The 17,682-nt window shown below is 39.8% G+C and overlaps 1 protein-coding gene across 6 annotated transcripts in view; it reads right to left on the reverse strand.

Annotated features, from left to right (window-relative positions):
• Positions 1–17,682, reverse strand: part of LOC104606209 (putative GTP diphosphokinase RSH1, chloroplastic) — a 41,122-nt gene that overhangs the window by 10,411 nt on the left and 13,029 nt on the right. For all 6 annotated transcript variants that reach the window (XM_010271302.3, XM_088903122.1, XM_088903123.1 and 3 more), the window contains exons 7-11: positions 6,648–6,749; positions 6,449–6,526; positions 6,299–6,370; positions 5,121–5,228; positions 4,890–4,987 (exon numbers count right to left, since the gene is read on the reverse strand). In XM_010271302.3, coding sequence (XP_010269604.1) covers positions 4,890–4,987; positions 5,121–5,228; positions 6,299–6,370; positions 6,449–6,526; positions 6,648–6,749 — 458 coding nt within the window. The remainder of the gene's footprint in view (positions 1–4,889; positions 4,988–5,120; positions 5,229–6,298; positions 6,371–6,448; positions 6,527–6,647; positions 6,750–17,682) is intronic.

Below are 17,682 nucleotides of genomic sequence, written 5' to 3' on the forward strand. Positions count from 1 at the left end.
AACAACTTCCCGAGCAATCTCTGGAACACTCCCCTATCAGTCAACAGTTCACCATTAGTAGCAAAAAGCTTATGGTTTAGGTCTATAGGGGTAGAAGCCGATTTAGCACCAAGTTTACTAGTCTCTACAAGGAGATCAAGAACATACTTGCATTGAGAAATGAAGACACCATCCTTAGATCTAACAACTTCAATTCTCAAAAAGTATCCAAGATCCCTCAAATCTTTTATCTCAAATTCAGTGTTAAGAAATCTTTTGAGCTTAATCACTTCTTGAGTGTCATTACCCGTAACCACAATGTCATCAACATAAACAATCATAAAAGTCACCAAAGAGTTACTTCTCTTCACAAACAAAGTATGGTTAGATTGAGTCTATGTATAACCAAAAGAAACAAGGGCAGCTCTGAGTCTCTCAAACCAAGCTCTAGGGGACTGTTTTCAATTTACACACATTCCCTTGCATTTCCTTTCCATACATCCCTGGAGGTAAAGACATAGAGACCTCTTCATGTAGGTCTCCATTCAAAAAGGCATTTTTAACATTAAACCGGTGAAGAGGCCAATCAAAAGTAGTAGCTAGAAACAACAAAACTTGAATTGAAGTCATTTTAGCCACAGGAGCAAAAGTCTCAAGGTAATCAATACCATACATCTGAGTGTAACCCTTAGCAACCAATCGATTCTTAAACCACTCAATAGTGCCATCAGAATGATATTTGATAGTGAATACCCATTTACAACCCGCTGGTTCCTTCCCTTTAGGCAAGTCCACAATATCCTAGGTATGGTTCTCATGCAAAGTATCTAGCTCAGTCATCATAGCATCCCTTCATTCAAGTTTGGACAAGGCTTCTCGTATAGACCTGGGAATCACATGGGTAGAAACAAAGGCAAGAAAATAATAATAGGTAGGGGATAAAAGGTTGTAGGACAAATGTTTAGAAATACGTGTTGTACACTATCTGCTTGCCTTTGCAAAGGGCAATAGGAAGGTCAAGATTTGGGAAGGTAGTAGGTGGGTCAGACGAAGGTTGACCTGTTACCTCAGTAGTGATGGGACTGTCCCAAATCTCCTTGGCTGAGGTCATCTAGAGGTAACGCTAACTTATATGGGTCTGCATAGAGTTGACCAACCACCCAATCGCTATGTAGTTCTCCTGCATCCATTTCTCATACGCAGGGTCTGTCTCTGCAGGTTTCACCTTATTACTTGTGAGATACCCTAGTTTACCTCAACTGCAAACATAAATCCGTATGGATTGTGCCCAGGCTAGATAATTGGTTCCATCTAGTTTAATTATGGCCACACTAATCTAGTTTAATTGTGGATTGTGCCTCGGCATTTGTTTCATTTCACTTTCAAATTGCTCCATTGATCAAACAAAAATTAAAAAACTAGTTTTTCAGTCTTTATGGACCTAACTGGGGTCAGTATAGTACCTGGAGATTATAAAGCTAGGGTTTCACTACACCCGACTATCGGAGAGGAAGAGAGAAGTTGCCGCTCCTACCAGAGCTTCCCAACCTCCTTCAAATCTCAACGCACACTTCCGGGGATCAAAATACACCTCCCAAGCCCTAAGCGCCACACTCAATCCTTCTCCTTAACCTGTAACTTGAAATCTCTCTAGTCGGCTAGGGTTTTGAGCAGAAAAAATACAGTTTCAATTCCTAGCAATTTATGGCTAGATTCTAACTCTCCAAACCCTTTACCAATTAGGCAAATAGTCCTCTGACTGATCAGCAACTTATCTCTCCATACACTCTTCTAACCGTAGGGTGTATGGGAAAAAAAAGAAAAAGAAAAGTGGAGGAAGAACAGCTTTGGTACCAAGATGTGAGTCTGTCCTTCAAATCTGATATAAAACTGATAAAAGAAATAACAAAAGTGAGAGTGAAAGTAAGGTTACAATAGAATAGAAGTAGGAGTGGCAATTTTTCACCCAACCCGCTGAACCCACCCAACCCACCCAGTATCTAACCCGCCCATTTACTTGGCGGGTTGTGTGATCAACCCGTCACCCAACCCGCCGGTCCCGCCCATTTAAATGGGTTGGGTTGGGTTGGGTTGTGGATAACCGTTGTTAACCATTATAGACATTAGTATTAATTCCTTAGCCTTTTTCTTATTTTCTTCATTTGAATTAAATAATTTATAATTAATGCATTAATTTTCTATTAATTATTGACTAAATTTAGTTGTCTTAAATCAACACATTCACCCAACATAAATCCAAATCAATTTGACCCAAGTCCGGACCAGTTCAACGCGGTCTGACCCGATCCAACACATACCAATCCGAGTCGACTCGAATCCAAAATAGACCTTGGATGGGATGGCTTGATACCGCTTGCTTTGCCTGGTTTGGGTCGTCCGGTCCAACCATTATTCAAACTGCCCGGGTCGACCCAAATCCGAAACGGGTCGGACCGGGTGGGGTCCGAACCCTAAACCGCCCCGCTTGCTTTGCCCAATTTGGTTCATATCTGTACAACCCGACCCGAATCTGTCCCAGCCCAATTTACTTCTTTTGACCCGCTTCGGGCCAATTGGTTTGGCCCCAAACCCGTGCACAAACCTGATATGAGCCGACCCAAGTCAATCCACCATTTGACTAAACCGGTCCGGTCTGGTCTGACCAAATTGAACTGTCCCAGTCAGGATCTAGCATGACCGAACTGAACCGGTCCAATCGGGTCGGGGTCTGGTCCAACTGGACTGAACCAGTCCGATCGGGTTTTGTCCGACCAGACTGATCCGGATCTAAATGGTTCAACCACTCTTGAACTTGATGCGATTACCTCGAAGACAATCTAATTAGATAGTTCAAGTTGGTCTGACCGGTTTGAACCTATGTGGTTTGTCAAATCCGAAACCCGAACATAGTTAAATGGCTTTACTGCTTGTATAAAAATAACATGCATGTAATGTAATTTGAACCTTCACCACTTGTGTAAATAGCAACTACTATTACCACTAAGCTATGACTAACTTATTTGTTAAAAAGGAGTTAATTTTTTGTTTTAAGTACATAAATATAAGATTAATGGGTTTGGGCGGGTTTGGGTTGAACCCAACCCATTTAATTTTATATAACTGGGTCATTGACGGGTTGGCGAGTTAAATGGGTTGGGTTGAAACTCAACCCAAACCAAACCCAACCCAACCCAACCCACCCAATTGCCACCACTAAATAGAAGAAGACAGAGAAGAAGAAGAAGAGAGTTTGATGGTTCTCTCTCCCTTCACTAATCTTTTATTAAACTTAATTAATCATGCTAATTATAAGTCTGCTCTTTAAGTGGGCGGTCAGCAAAGCAGTAACTTAAAAGAACTTAAAAAGAGGTTAACAGGCCCATTAACACATAAAACAGATATAACATTACTTAAACATAAAAATATATATATATATATTAGGGCCCATTCGGCCTAGTCTCTCTACACAGTGTTGCAAGAGAAGCATGAAGCTTAAACCATAAGGGAAAGCTCAGGGAAAACACTTGAAGACGATGACTTTAATGACTCATGTCACAAAGCATAGAAGGGTTATTGATAACTAGCCAATAATGCAGTTTCTGGGTGATATAAACGAAATGAAACAACTTCTTAAGATTGATTTTTTTTATATAAAATGATGATTAGCCATTCTCTTTTATTTCTTCTTTTCTATATACAAATGAGAGAAGTGGTAGATGCAGAATTGCCATGCAATTATGGGTTTAGAGGGAGAGAAAAGATAATATTAAAAGTCTTAACTCTAGATCCTGCACAAGGGATAAACTGTGCTACTCTTGATTTATTAGAAAATATAAATGGGATCAAACCGTTAATCATGGAATCACCATACAGCAACACTTGAAGGAAAGATTGTATTAAATTGTCAAAAGAGTTTGCATGATATTTATAATGCCGATTTGAATTATATATATATATATATATATATATATATATATATATATATATAATGGTAAAATCTAGGGGCCATTGCTTGGTGTAATGGTAAAATCTCTAGCTGGCAAGTGTGAGAACGTACGTTCGAGTCTGAGCAGCCACTTTATGCAAAAAAAAAAAAAGAAAAAAAGCCAAAGTTTAGGTCTGTATCCAGTCCACCCCTCCCAAGACCCAAAATTGGGTAATGGCTTTTATATATTAAAGCAAAGCCCTCAGACAAGAGGGCTTCCCCTTCAAGCATGCTGCTAGCCTCTTATTCAGAAAAACAGGTAAATAAAAATTCACTACAGATCCATTAGTAACAAATCAAATCTAATTTAGTTTCCTCACTCAAATACACCTGTTTTACATTTCATGATTATTATAGAATATATTAGTAGATCAGTTTCTCTGAGTCATGACTAATCAGACTTCCAATTTCTCCAAAGTATTAAAACACTACTACTGAACTTGATAAAGTTCCTGAAGGTGTAAAGTCTCTTGAAATTTCATGATCGTGTCCTTAACTCCTAGCCTTTTATTTGGCAATAGCTAAACTATCTTAGGAATATTCCTAACTGATGACATGTAACCACTCAGTTATATTTGGCAAATTGTATATCCACCGTTTGGTACAGATACATGAAAAAATGCATTCATCATGTCTCATATGATGTATAAAATGATTACGTCAAACTTGAAGTTACAAGTTGTCTCCTAGCACAATTAACCATCTGAAGATTCTGAACATCCCATTTATTTGGTAGCATATCATGCAAACCCTACAACAACCTTATAGTAACAACTTTAGCATAGATTGTGGCTATCAGCATTTTTTGGGGGATATTACATATTACACATTACAGGAGATTAAGGGGTGGGTTTTTTTTTCACTAAGTAGGCCAAAATTAGTTTTAAAGCATATAAAGAAATAGAGCTGAGGAATATTTCTTAACCTGTAAAGTTCCTTACATACAGAGCGGACTTCTGTTTTTACAGTCATAAGATCCAAGAACTGATCATCCTCAATTTTCTTTGTTAGAATTCTCTTTGCCTGGAACAAGGAAAAAGGAGTTCATCAACAAGAAAACCATAACCCAGAATGATTGGATAATACTTGGGATTTAACATCTTCCTGGTCCTGATATTAAACATTAAAACCTTGTTGATAGCAATACAAATAATACCTCCAAGAGTTCCTTTTCATGCTCTTTATAAAGGTCAGCGACTCTTCTCTTAACATTAGCATAATCATGGGCATTCATGTACATGAAAGATAAATTCTCCAGTTCTGACTGCAGCAAGTCATCACAACATATATGTTTAAAAAGTTGAAATTTCTCTGACCAGAAAAGAAAATCATGAAGCAGGTACAAAGGAATACAAGATAAATAGGTAACCGCAATGTGAAAGACATGATAAATTTTATGGTTCAAGACAGATGGCAAGGGAAGGAAATTTTACAGCTTTATATGTTCAATATTGAATTCAGTAAAACCCAGGCCCTTCTGGGTTAGGTGGGGTATTGAGGAATGAAGTCGGGAATGTGATAATTATCTTCTCAGGTCCTTTAGGAGTGGGAGACTACTAGAGCAGAAATGTTAGCTGCCCTGCAAGGTGTACAGTTTGCAGCCCAATTACGGGTGGAACAGCTAATAGTTGAAGGTGACTCAAAGGTTGTAATAAGCTGGTTGCAGGACCCAGAGTCAGTAGTTTGGTGCTTCAGGAATGAAACTAAAAGTTTAAGATGCTGACAAGAAACATGGACCTAAGAATACAATGGGTTGGGAGATCAGCAAATGCTATGGCGGACTATCTAGCCAAGCAAGGGGCAGCTAGGGAAGTTTTGTATTAGGCACAACTGTAACTTATTGCTTTTGTTTTCTTCTTTAGTGGAGAGATCACAGCTCGTGCCTCTCCGAAGGCTGCTTGTATGTGCTAACATTTCCAAATTAATAAAAGGTTCATTTATTTATCAAAAAAAAATATTGAATTCAGTAAAACCGAGACCAACATTAAAGAAAATAGCTTAATGCCCTGGTACAACAGTATCAGATACTTTTCCAAGGACCTGAAGCCAGAATTCACCATTATACAAGTAGATAAAGCAATGGTGGAGTGGGTATTTCTTAATGTATTATTATAACCTAGGATGGTCAAAATTTAAAAGAGAGGGAGGACTATAGAATCAGTTGTGCAGTAGGATACTGATCTCAAATTATGACTGGATGATCACAACAGGTTAATGACAAAAATATTATCAGCATAAATTTGCAGGATTGGATGTGAGCATGGAAGCCAATCTAGAACTCAAAAGCAAAAGATAGGCACTTGTCTTTCTAAGATGTGGTTTAAGGGCTCAAACCTTAATTTGGTACATTCCCAGTAACTTGGCCAGGGGGGCAAAAACCTGCAATGTCTCCAATGCAATACTGGACTACAAACAGCAAGATATCAACTTTAGAAACAATACTACTAGACAGCACATTGGCATCAAAATTGAGGATGGTAATACCTGCTTATGTGGAGGCATATATGAAAGTGTACGCATATTATGTAACCTGTCAGCTAGTTTGACAATAATTACCCGAACCTGAAAAAGGTTTCTGGATTAATGGCCAACAGAGGTGGTCCTATTGTTGATTGATACAAATACATTTTCTATAAATAGATACAAATACAATAAATGAAGGAGAAAAAATAAAGAAAATCACCTCTTCTGTCATGGCTAGAAACATCTGCTGCAGGTCATCAGCTTTTACATCCTGGGCTGTACTGTTCTCATTTTTATATTGAAGTTTACCCAGTTTGGATACCTGAATTACAAAGACCAAGGATATCAACCCAATTTTTAGAAACTTATCCAAGTTGTTAGAAGTCATATGTGTGATGAACTGTAGGATATAAATGGCAATTATATATTTCTTTTATTACTCAAGTGGGGAATTGTTGGAAAACGTGGGGTTACTGGTTCAGATCTGAAAATAGAATTGTATATATTCCTAGGATTGTGGAAGGATTGATTTAGAAAGTTTTTTCTTTCTAATTCTTTCTTTCTATTTTTGTACTTTCTATTTTCTCTTCTTTCTATTTTTTCTTCTTTCTATTTTTTCTTCTTTCTATTTTCTTTTCTTTCTATTTATTGCAGCAGCTTATTGTATAAATATGCCCATTGGCAATAGAATGTAACAAATCAGTATTCTACCATTCCAAAACATGGTATCAGAGCTCTAGGTTTGTCAACCTTGAGATTTTTTCGGCCTTCATTGCCAGTTTTTTGTGTTTTTCTCTTCTGGCCTTCAGTGTTGATCTGTAACCAGAAGTGTTCATTTATTCTCCTTTCCTGCTGGCCTTATTTTTCCTCCATTAACAATGTCTGACATGACTGCAACAAGTGCTCCCGTCCAAACCGATGAAAGAGCAACAAATTCTCATCCTCAGTGATTTGCAGAATATTCAGGCAACATATAGACTGAATGGCCAGAATTACTTGAAGTGGTCACAACTAGTGCGTACCTATTTGAAGGGAAAAGGAAAAATTAGTCACCTCCTTGGAACAGGACCAAGGTTGGGCGAGCCAAATTTTGATGCTTGGGACGAAGAGGACTCCATGATTATGTCATGGTTGTGGAGTTCAATGACACCCGAGATCAGTGATACTTGTATGTTTCTTCCCTCTGCAAAGGCTATTTGGGATGCTGTCCGACAAACCTATTCCAAAGCCCATGACATTGCTCGTGTCTATGAGGTCAAAGTGAAAACTGTGGCGGCCAAACAAGGGAGTAGGAGTGTTACAGAGTATGCAAATCTGCTGCAAAATTTATGGCATGAGCTTGATCATTATCAGGTTCTTGAGACAAAGTGTGCAGATGATGCTGTGATCTTGAAGAATTTTATTGAAAGAGATAGGGTGTATGATTTTTTGGTCGGACTGAATGCTGAATTTGATCAGGTCCGAATACAAATTCTTGGCAAAGAAGAAGTGCCTCCATTGAATGAAGTCATAGCCCTTGTCAGAGTTGAGGAAAGCCATCGTGGAATCATGCTTGAGCCTAAAGATCCCGAAGGCTCAGCCATGGTGGCAAGGGGAGGAAGTTACAGTGGTTCAAAGGGTGAGAACAATCACAACTTGGCTCGTGACACAACCACCAGTGACTCTAACGATAACCCCTGGTGCACCTATTGCAAGAAGCCCAGACACACGAAAGATCGGTGCTGGAAACTTCATGGGAAACCTCCCACATCCAGCAAGGAATGGGGAAATCGAGGAGTTTCAAAAGGAGTTCAACAGGCCCATAATGTCTCCACAACCCCGCAGCAAGAACACTCAAGTTAGGGACCATTTAATGATGAAGAAATTGAAAGGCTAAGGTGCTTACTGAAATCCTTGAAACCAGGAAGTGGTTCTACCTCTCTTGCTCTCTCAGGTGAGTCTTTATCTCTAGGATTACATGCCTCGGCTAGTGTTTTTCCATGTATTCTTGATTTTGGAGCTATTGACCACATGACACCCTCTTCACTACATTTTCTCACCTATACACCCTGTCCTAGTAATAGAAAAATTTCTGTTGCTGATGGTTCTTTCACCACAGTGGCAGGGATTGGGAATATTCAAATTACTCCATCCCTATTACTTAAAAATGTGCTTCATGTTCCTAAGTTATCCACTAGCCTTATCTCTATACATAAACTCACCCAGGATGTGAACTGCAATGTTGTGTTCTTCCCTTCTTACTGTGTATTTCAGGACCAGGTTTCGGGGAAGAAGATTGGACTTGCTAAGGAAAGAGATGGACTCTACTACCTTGAAGCAACCAACAAATCATCTCACACTGTTATGCATGTCACACACGAGTCATTCTTATCTACCTCCAATAAAGATTTAATTTGGCGTCATCATTTCCGTTTTGGTCATCCTTCATTTCCTATTTTAAAAACAATGCTTCATTCCCTGTTTAAAGGAATTGATGTTGAAACCTTTCATTGTGATGTTTGTGAATTTGCTAAGCACAAAAGGGTTTCTTTCTCAATCAGCAATAAAAGATCTTCAACTCCTTTTTATTTGATTCATTCGGATATATGAGGCCCTTCTCAAATTCCCAACATTACTGGTTCAAGATGGTTCGTCACCTTTATTGATGATTGCACTAGGGTCACATGGATTTTTCTTCTTAAGTCTAAATCTGATGTGGGTACGATTCTTCCCAACTTTCATAACATGGTCCAAACTCAATTTGGTGTGAGAATTAAATGGTTTCGATCTGATAATGCTTGATATTATTTTAATCAGAATTTGTCCCCATTTTTTCAGAAAGAAGGTATTGTGCATGAATCCTCCTGTGTTAACACTCCCCAATAGAATGGAGTAGCTGAGAGAAAAAATGGCCATCTTTTGCAAACCACCCGAGCCTTTCTCTTTCAAAATCAGGTGCCAAAACAATATTGGGGGCAAGCTGTCCTTACTGCTGCCTACACCATAAATAGACTACCATCTAAAGTTCTTGACAACCGAAGCCCAATACAAGTTCTTTCTCAATTTTACCCTGATATTCGAGCCTCAAATAATCTCACACCAAGAATTTTTGGCTGCACTACCTTTGTTCATGTCCATAATAAGGGAAAATTAGACCCACGAGCAATCAGGTGTGTCTTCTTGGGATATTCCCCAACTCAGAAAGGTTATAAATGTTATCATCCAGCCACCAGAAAATTCTACACCTCCATCGATGTCACATTTGAGGAAGGAAAATCTTTTTTCACTCAACCTTATCTTCAGGGGGAGCCCTCATTAATGGAAGATAAGGCCTCGGATCTACTCTCCCTAGATGTATTACCCTCCTCACAGACATTCAATCGTCAAGAATCACATCCCTCTGAGTCACATTCCTCTGAGCCCCACATTCCCGAGTCTCAACAAGAGTCAAACAACCCAACCATTGAACCAAATTCGGACACTGTTAACCCCACGAATGATGTGCATGATAATGTGAGATATATGCAGGTTTACTCTAGGAGGAAAAATCCAGATTCTCAACCTGTGCAAGTCCAAGATTCAACTCCTAATCCTAGAACTGAGGGATGTTTAGATCCTGAACCTACACCTTCATAGTCTGAGTATGAGTATGACCTACCTATTGCATTGAGAAAAGGAACCAGAGAATGTACCAAACGCCCATTGTACCCTTTAGCCAAATATGTATCATTCCAAAGATTCTCTAAATCCCATAAAAGTTTTCTAGCCAACCTTAACACCATTCCAATTCCTAATACTCTAGCCGAGGCACTTTCTAATAAGGAGTAGAGAAAAGCCATGAGAGTGGAAATGGAGGCATTAGAAAAAAACAACACATGGGAAGTTGTGGATCTACCAAGAAACAAGAAGACGGTAGGTTGTAAATGGGTGTTCACAATTAGGTACAAATCTGATGGGTCATTAGAAAGGTACAAAGCACGCCTGGTAGCCAAGAGATATACACAGACTTATGGGGTAGATTCTCAGGAGACTTTTGCCCCAGTAGCTAAAATGAATACAGTAAGGGTGTTACTGTCGTTGGCTGCTAACTATAATTGGGATTTGCAACAGTTTGATGTAAAAAATGTGTTTCTCCATGGTGATCTAGAAGAGGAGATATACATGGACATTCCACCGAGTTTTGGAAAAGGCATTAAAGGGAACAAAGTTTGTCGATTGAAGAAAGCACTATACGGTCTCAAACAATCTCCGAGAGCATGGTTTGGAAGGTTTACGAAGGTATTGAGTACAGGTTACAAGCAAACTCAAGGTGACCACACATTGTTTATCAAACACACAGCCTCAAGGGGAGTTACTGCACTATTAGTCTATGTGGATGATATAATCGTTACTGGGAATGATAAAAAGGAGAAGGAAGCATTGAAAAACTGCCTTGCCAAAGAATTTGAGATAAAAGACTTGGGGAGACTAAAGTATTTTCTCGGAATTGAAGTTGCACATTCTAAACAATGCATCTTTATCTCTCAACAAAAGTATGTTGTTGATCTTTTGAGAGAAACAGGAAATATGGCATGTAAACCAGCTTCCACGCCTATAGATCCCAATCATAAACTTGGAGAAGCCAACGAGAATGCAAGTGTAGACAAGGAGATGTTCCAAAGACTAGTTGGAAAACTCATTTATCTTGCACATACACGACCGGATATTGCATATGCTGTAAGTGTAATAAGTCAGTTTATGCATAATCCTAAAGAAGTTCATCTGCAGGCTGCTCATCGAATTTTGCACTATTTGAAAGCCAATCCAGGAAAAGGAATTTTATTCAGAAGAAATGGAGGACCGACTCTTGAAGCATATACAGATGTCGATTATGCAGGATCTCCAGTAGATAGACGGTCCACTTCTGGTTACTGTACCTTCTTAGGAGGAAACTTAGTCACTTGGAGGAATAAGAAGCAAAATGTAGTGGCTCGGTCAAGTGCAGAGGCAAAATTCAGGGCTATGGCACAAGGAGTGTGTAAATTACTCTGGTTGAAGATAATTTTAGAAGACCTAAAGATTCCACAAGAAGAGCCTATGAAACTATATTGTGACAACAAGTCAGCCATCAATATTGCTCACAATCCTGTTCAACATGACAGGACGAAGCACATCGAAATTGACTGACACTTTATAAAAGAGAAACTAGACAGCAAGTTGATTTGCACTCCCTATGTGTCTACAAAAGGACAACTGGCCAATGTACTTACTAAAGGGCTCAATAGTACAGACTTTCGGAGAATTATAGCCAAGCTGAGAATGGAGGATCTCTATTCACCAGCTTGAGGAGGAGTGTTGGAAAACGTGGGGTTACTAGTTCAGATCTGAAAATAGAATTGTATATATTCCTAGGATTGTGGAAGGATTGATTTAGAAAGTTTTTTCTTTCTATTTCTTTCTTTCTATTTTTGTACTTTCTATTTTCTCTTCTTTCTATTTTTTCTTCTTTCTATTTTCTTTTCTTTCTATTTTTCTTTCTTTCTATTTATTGCAGCAGCTTACTGTATAAATATGCCCATTGGCAATAGAATGTAACAAATCAGTATTCTACCATTCCAAAACAGGAATTATTGTAATTTTACATTTACTTTGATGTTAATAAAAGTTGGGCAGCAGTTAGGAGAGATCAAATTGATCTCTCTGCTCGAACCCTTTTCTTTCATCCTCTCTACTCTCCTCTCCTCTTCTCTAACTCTGTTCTAGAGTTATTTTTCTTCCTTTTTTCTCCTTATTCTGAGTTTATATCAGAGCAGATCACATGGTATCAGAGCACTGTTGACCACCTGGGAATCTTTGGCTCTTCAATAAACGGCTCAAGTGGATTGATTGCTTTAAGGAGAGGAGATTTCCATGGCCCAGAATGAGTTGGTCACTGTTGTTTCAGTGAGGTACTGATTACCCTCTATTCAGCAGAGGAAAGAGGGACAATACAGGGTGTGTTTCAGGTTGGCTGCATAAGGAGTTGAGACTTATTGTTTTAGCTATGTTTGGGTGATCAAATGGAGTGTGGAAGCACTTTTCTTTGTTATGTCTGAGATTAACAGCAATGTTTCTAGGTGTTTCTTGAGATTGACTGAATTTTCAGGAAGGATTGGAATTATTTGTATTGAAGTTTTCAATCTGGGGTTGATGTTTGGTATTTCAGGAAGGTCTGATGCTTATATGCTGTTGTTTTCTGTTGCTTAAAGCAAAAACTAGAGAGTTGTAGTGGTATGTGGTGTATCTCTACATTGACTTTTCAATTATGACTTTGTTGGGTGGTGTAATTAAATCTGGATAATAAAGCCAGATCTCATGCCTCTACAAATGACTCCAATCAAACTTAATGGTGCCAATTATGTACTACAGTTGCTAAGATGGAGTCCATATGAGTAATTACTTTCTTTGGCAGCTCATTTGACTAGTCATTACTTCAGTTTGAGAATGCATTTCATGGTGAGCTTCAAGAAAAGGTACATATGGAGCAACCTCCTGGGTATATTGCTCGAAGGGAGGCAGGGAAAGTGTGCAAGCGGAAGACAATTTATGGGCTAAAACAATTTCCATGTGTGTACGCCTGGTTTGGTCGGTTTAGTAGTGTTGTGTAGAAGTTTGGACTACATCAATGTAGTGTTGATCACTTGGTTTTTAATAGAAATACACCTTCAAGGAAGATTATTCTAGCAATTTATGTTGATGATATAGTTATTACAAGAAGTGATAAATGGGGAATTTGTGATCTTAAGCTCTTCCTATAGTAGCAATTCTAAGCCAAAGACTTGGAATCCCTAAAGTATTTCCTGAGAATTGAAGTAGCAAGATCAAAATGGGGAATTTTTTTGTTACAAATGAAGTGTGTCTTGGATTTGTTGGAAGAAACAGGGTTACTAGGAGCAAAACTAGTTGAACTCCTATGGATCCAAATATGAAGATAACTAATGGTGAGGGGGAACTTTTGGAAGATCCAAGGAGATATAGACAATTGGTGGGTAAATTAATTTGCTCTCACCATTACTAGGCTAGATACATCCTTCAGTGTTGGAGTGTTAAATAAATTCATGTAGAGTCCCAGAACTAATCACTGGAAGAGTGTTATTAGGGTATTACACTATATGAAGGGAGCCTCAGGTCTTGGTTTATTAGTTTATTTACTATACAAGAGAGGAGAGAGGAGGAGAATAGTCATTAGAGGGATATTCAGATGCATATTGAGCAGAATTCACAATTGATAGGAAATCTACCACATGATATTGCACATTCCTTGGAGGAAACCTCATTACTTGGAAGAGTACAAAGCAAAGCGTGATTGTTAGGAATAATGTTGAAGTAGAATATAGAGCTATGGCATATACTACTTGTGAATTACTATGGCTGAAACATTACTTCAAGAAGTTGGATTTTTTTTTTTATTGGAAACGGTAACTTCATTAATATAACTTAAAAATAACTTTCCAGATTTAAGTACAGCTGTCAACCCCTAAGTAGGTGGTGGGCCCCTAGTAATCTTTCTTACAAAACTGCCCAGAACATACTCTCCCTCACAGTCCCTTGTTTAGCCAATGTGTCAGCTAAACCATTAGCCGATCTCCTTGTCCATTTGAAGCATGCACCGATCTCCCTTGTTATGTTGAGGATTTCCCTTATGAGCTGTCTATAAATCTAGGCTCCCAACTTACTAGATTGCAGCCACTCAATCAACAATTTAGAGTCTCCCTCTATCTCAATTTGGTGCAACCCCAACTGTTTTGCATATCTTGAAGCAAGGCCATCACCTCCGCTCTCAATGAGTCCCCCACTCCTATTGGTCCTGAAAACAAAGCCACAATTCTGCCATTTTCATCTCTGAATACTCCTCCTATACCTGAAGGGCCCGAGTTACCTCTTGAACTCCCATCAAAGTTCAATTTAACTCTTTGTTGTGTTGGTGGGGACCACAATTCCTGCACAATAGGTTTTGTTTAGAAACCACAGCAACCAATCACCAACGACACCACTGGAGGCATAGAAACCTCCAAGGGAAGAGGGCGATCACTCCTTTTCAGCCCTTTTCCCAGTCTCCAACCAACGGCTGAGAAATCCAAGAGAAACCCTAGTTCGAATGCGCAGAAAACAGAATTCTAGCAAGTCCGATTTGTTTAATGTGGCTCTGATACCATGTTGAAGTTCGGCCTGCCCTAGAAGTCTGTTTTGTTTGTTAGCTGAAAAGTAAAGTAAACAGCAAGAAGGAAGAGAGGAAAGAAGAAGGAAGAAAGAGGAAGAAGAAGAGAAAAGGTCTGGTTCGAATTAGGAAAAAAAGTCAACCCTAGTTTCGGCCAGACCTGTTATTATATTATTAATATAATTGGAAAAGACATAAGTGCCCTTATTTAATGTAGGGCTGGTGCGTGTGGTGCAGTGGTGTTTCATTCCTTCGTGTGGTTGGCCTTCAGGCGATGAGGTAAGGAGTTTTTTTTATGCATAATTTCTGTTATGAAACACATTAGAGGTGTGGTACAGATCGTATGATGGGTTTTCAGATTGCAGTATGCTAGGGTTTATGCTAGGGTTTATGCTGGTTTGTGTGTGATTCAAAGGGAAGTAGTGTTTACTTAAATGGTGAAACTTCCGGTAGCTGTAGAGTAGGGTTTGTGGTGTTACTAGTACGGCTTTCAGCCTTTATGATTGCTGAAATCAGTGTGCAGATTTCGGTGAAGTGTCTGTGTGCAGTGTGCAGTGTGTAGTGCTCAGGATTCAGTGATAAGGGAATACGGCAATGGCAGATAACAGTGATAGTAAACCTAGTGTGATGATATCTACTGACTACCTGAATGTCCAAATGACCTCCATTAAACTGAATGGAGAGAATTTTGTCCCTTGGGCCAAGTCTGTAGAGGTTTTTCTGAAGGCAAAGAAGGTAAAGCACATAAGAGAGAAGAAACCCCCCACTAATTCTCAGGAGTACGAAGACTGGGAACAGGAAGATGCACAGATCATCACATGGTTGTGGAACAGTATGGAACCCAGAATCAGTGTGAACTTCATGTTTCTTGACACAGCCGTGTGGGATCATGCTAAGAAATTGTATTCTGGTCAGGATAATACAACTAGGGTATATCAACTGTATCAGGAATACTTCAATCTGCAACAGGGAAATCAGAGCCTTGAGGAGTACTATGCCAGTATGAGAAATATCCGTAATGACTTAAATGTCTATCATCCTCTCACTTCTGATATCAAGGTTCAACAGCAACAGAGAGAGCAGCTTGATGTGACTTGGTTTCTAGTGGGGCTGAAGTCTGAGTATGAACCAGTACAAGCCCAGATACTAGGAGGATCTGCCCTTCCATCTTTAGAGGAGGTGTTTGCTCGTCTTCGGAGAACTTCCATTGGATCTATGGAAAACTCTAATATCTCAGATAAATCAGCATTTGCAGTGTCGAGAGGTCGAGGTGGCAGAAGTGGGGCTCGAGGAGCCCAGCCTGGCCGTGGTGGCAGTAGTGGTCCAGTGTATGGCCGGAGTGGTAGTGGTGGATCTACACATATCCGTGGTGGTGGTCGTACTGGAGGTAGAGATTCAGGGGGAGCTCGTGGTAGAGGACGTGGCTCGGGTCCACAGAGGTGTACTCATTGTGATTTGGATGGACATACTATTAACTACTGCTATGACTTACATGGTCCACCCTCGACATGGGCCAACCATGCCATTACTAGTGACACCAGTTCCAGCTTTAGACAGGAGAACCGGTCAGCTGACCAGATGCCTTCTACCTCTTCAGATGGTCCAGGCAAGGAGATGGTGAGTGTTCCTCGTGATGAGTATGAAAGGTTTGTTCAATCCACGTCGCAGCAGAACACAGCTACCTTTGCGCACTCAGGTATGGCTTGTTTGGCATCCACACCCAACCCTTGGATTATTGACTCTGGAGCCTCCGATCACATGACGGGAACTCCAAGTGTGTTTTCATCTCTCACTCATTGCTCAACATCACAATCTGTTACCCTTGCTAATAGCTTCACATCATCTATTCGTGGTGTTGGTAATGTTGACCTAGACCCTGTATCCCTATCCTCTGTTTTATATGTACCTAAGCTTCCATTTAATCTTATGTCTGTTAGTAAGCTGACCAAGTCCCTTAATTGCTCCATTACATTTTACCCCTCTATGTGTGTTTTTCAGGATCTCAAGACAGGTGAAGATTGGTGGAGGGCATGAAGCCGGTGGACTGTATTATCTTGATGGTGGTGGAAGAACGTCAACGGCCCTTCAGTCATCTATTTCTCCTCTCTAGTGGCATTGTAGATTTGGTCATCCTTTGCTAAAAGTGCTGAAGTCTTTGGTCCCTTCATTGAGTCAACTTTCTGTTCTAGATTGTGAGTCGTGTCAATTTGGGAAACACCATCGTGTTCCCTTTAGTTCTGGGGTTGATAACCGTGTGTCGAGTCCTTTTTCTATAATTCATTCAGATGTTTGGGGTCCTTATAAAGTGATGTCATATAATGGATACAAATATTTTGTCATTTTTGTTGATGACTTTTCAAGAATTATGTGGCTCTATTTAATGAAAGAAAGAAGTGAATTATTTGCCATCTTCCAGAAATTTTATGTTGAGATCCGCAATCAATTTGGCGTTCACATCAAAATTTTCCGTTCTGATAATGGCCGTGAATACTTGTCTTCATCTTTTCAAGAATACTTGAACCAACATGGCATTATACACCAAACTTCATGTGCCTACACCCCACAACAAAATGGGGTTGCTGAGAGAAAGAACCGACATCTTGTAGAAACAGCACGCTCACTCATGCACCACATGAATGTTCCCAAACCCTTTTGAAGTGATGCAATGCTCACCTCTTGTTTCTTAATTAATCGGATGCCCATGTTTATTCTTGATGGTCGTTCTCCTTTTAGTGTCTTGTTCCCCAACATGTCTCCGTTTCCGCTTCCTCCTCAAGTATTTGGGTGTGTCTGCTTCGTCCATAATCTAGGTCCCGGGGCTAACAAGTTAGATGCATGATCCCTTAAGTGTATCTTCTTTGGCTATTCCTGGACTCAGAAAGGGTACAAGTGTTACCATCCCAGTTCTCGTCGTTCCTTGGTATGTGTTGATGTTACTTTCTTCGAGTCTACTCCGTTGTTCGTGGGGTCTGGTGATGCTGCTTCCTCCACATCACCTCCTCATCTTCCCCTTCCTGTGGTTGATCCTCCTCCTCTAGTTCCAGTCATGCCTACGTCCTTGCCTCCGGTGCCGTCCGTTGACCGTCCACCTATCCGTCAC

The sequence above is a fragment of the Nelumbo nucifera genome, chromosome 4 (genome assembly GCF_055504915.1).
Source record: "Nelumbo nucifera cultivar China Antique chromosome 4, China Antique-T2T, whole genome shotgun sequence".
NCBI classification, from domain to species: Eukaryota; Viridiplantae; Streptophyta; class Magnoliopsida; order Proteales; family Nelumbonaceae; genus Nelumbo; species Nelumbo nucifera.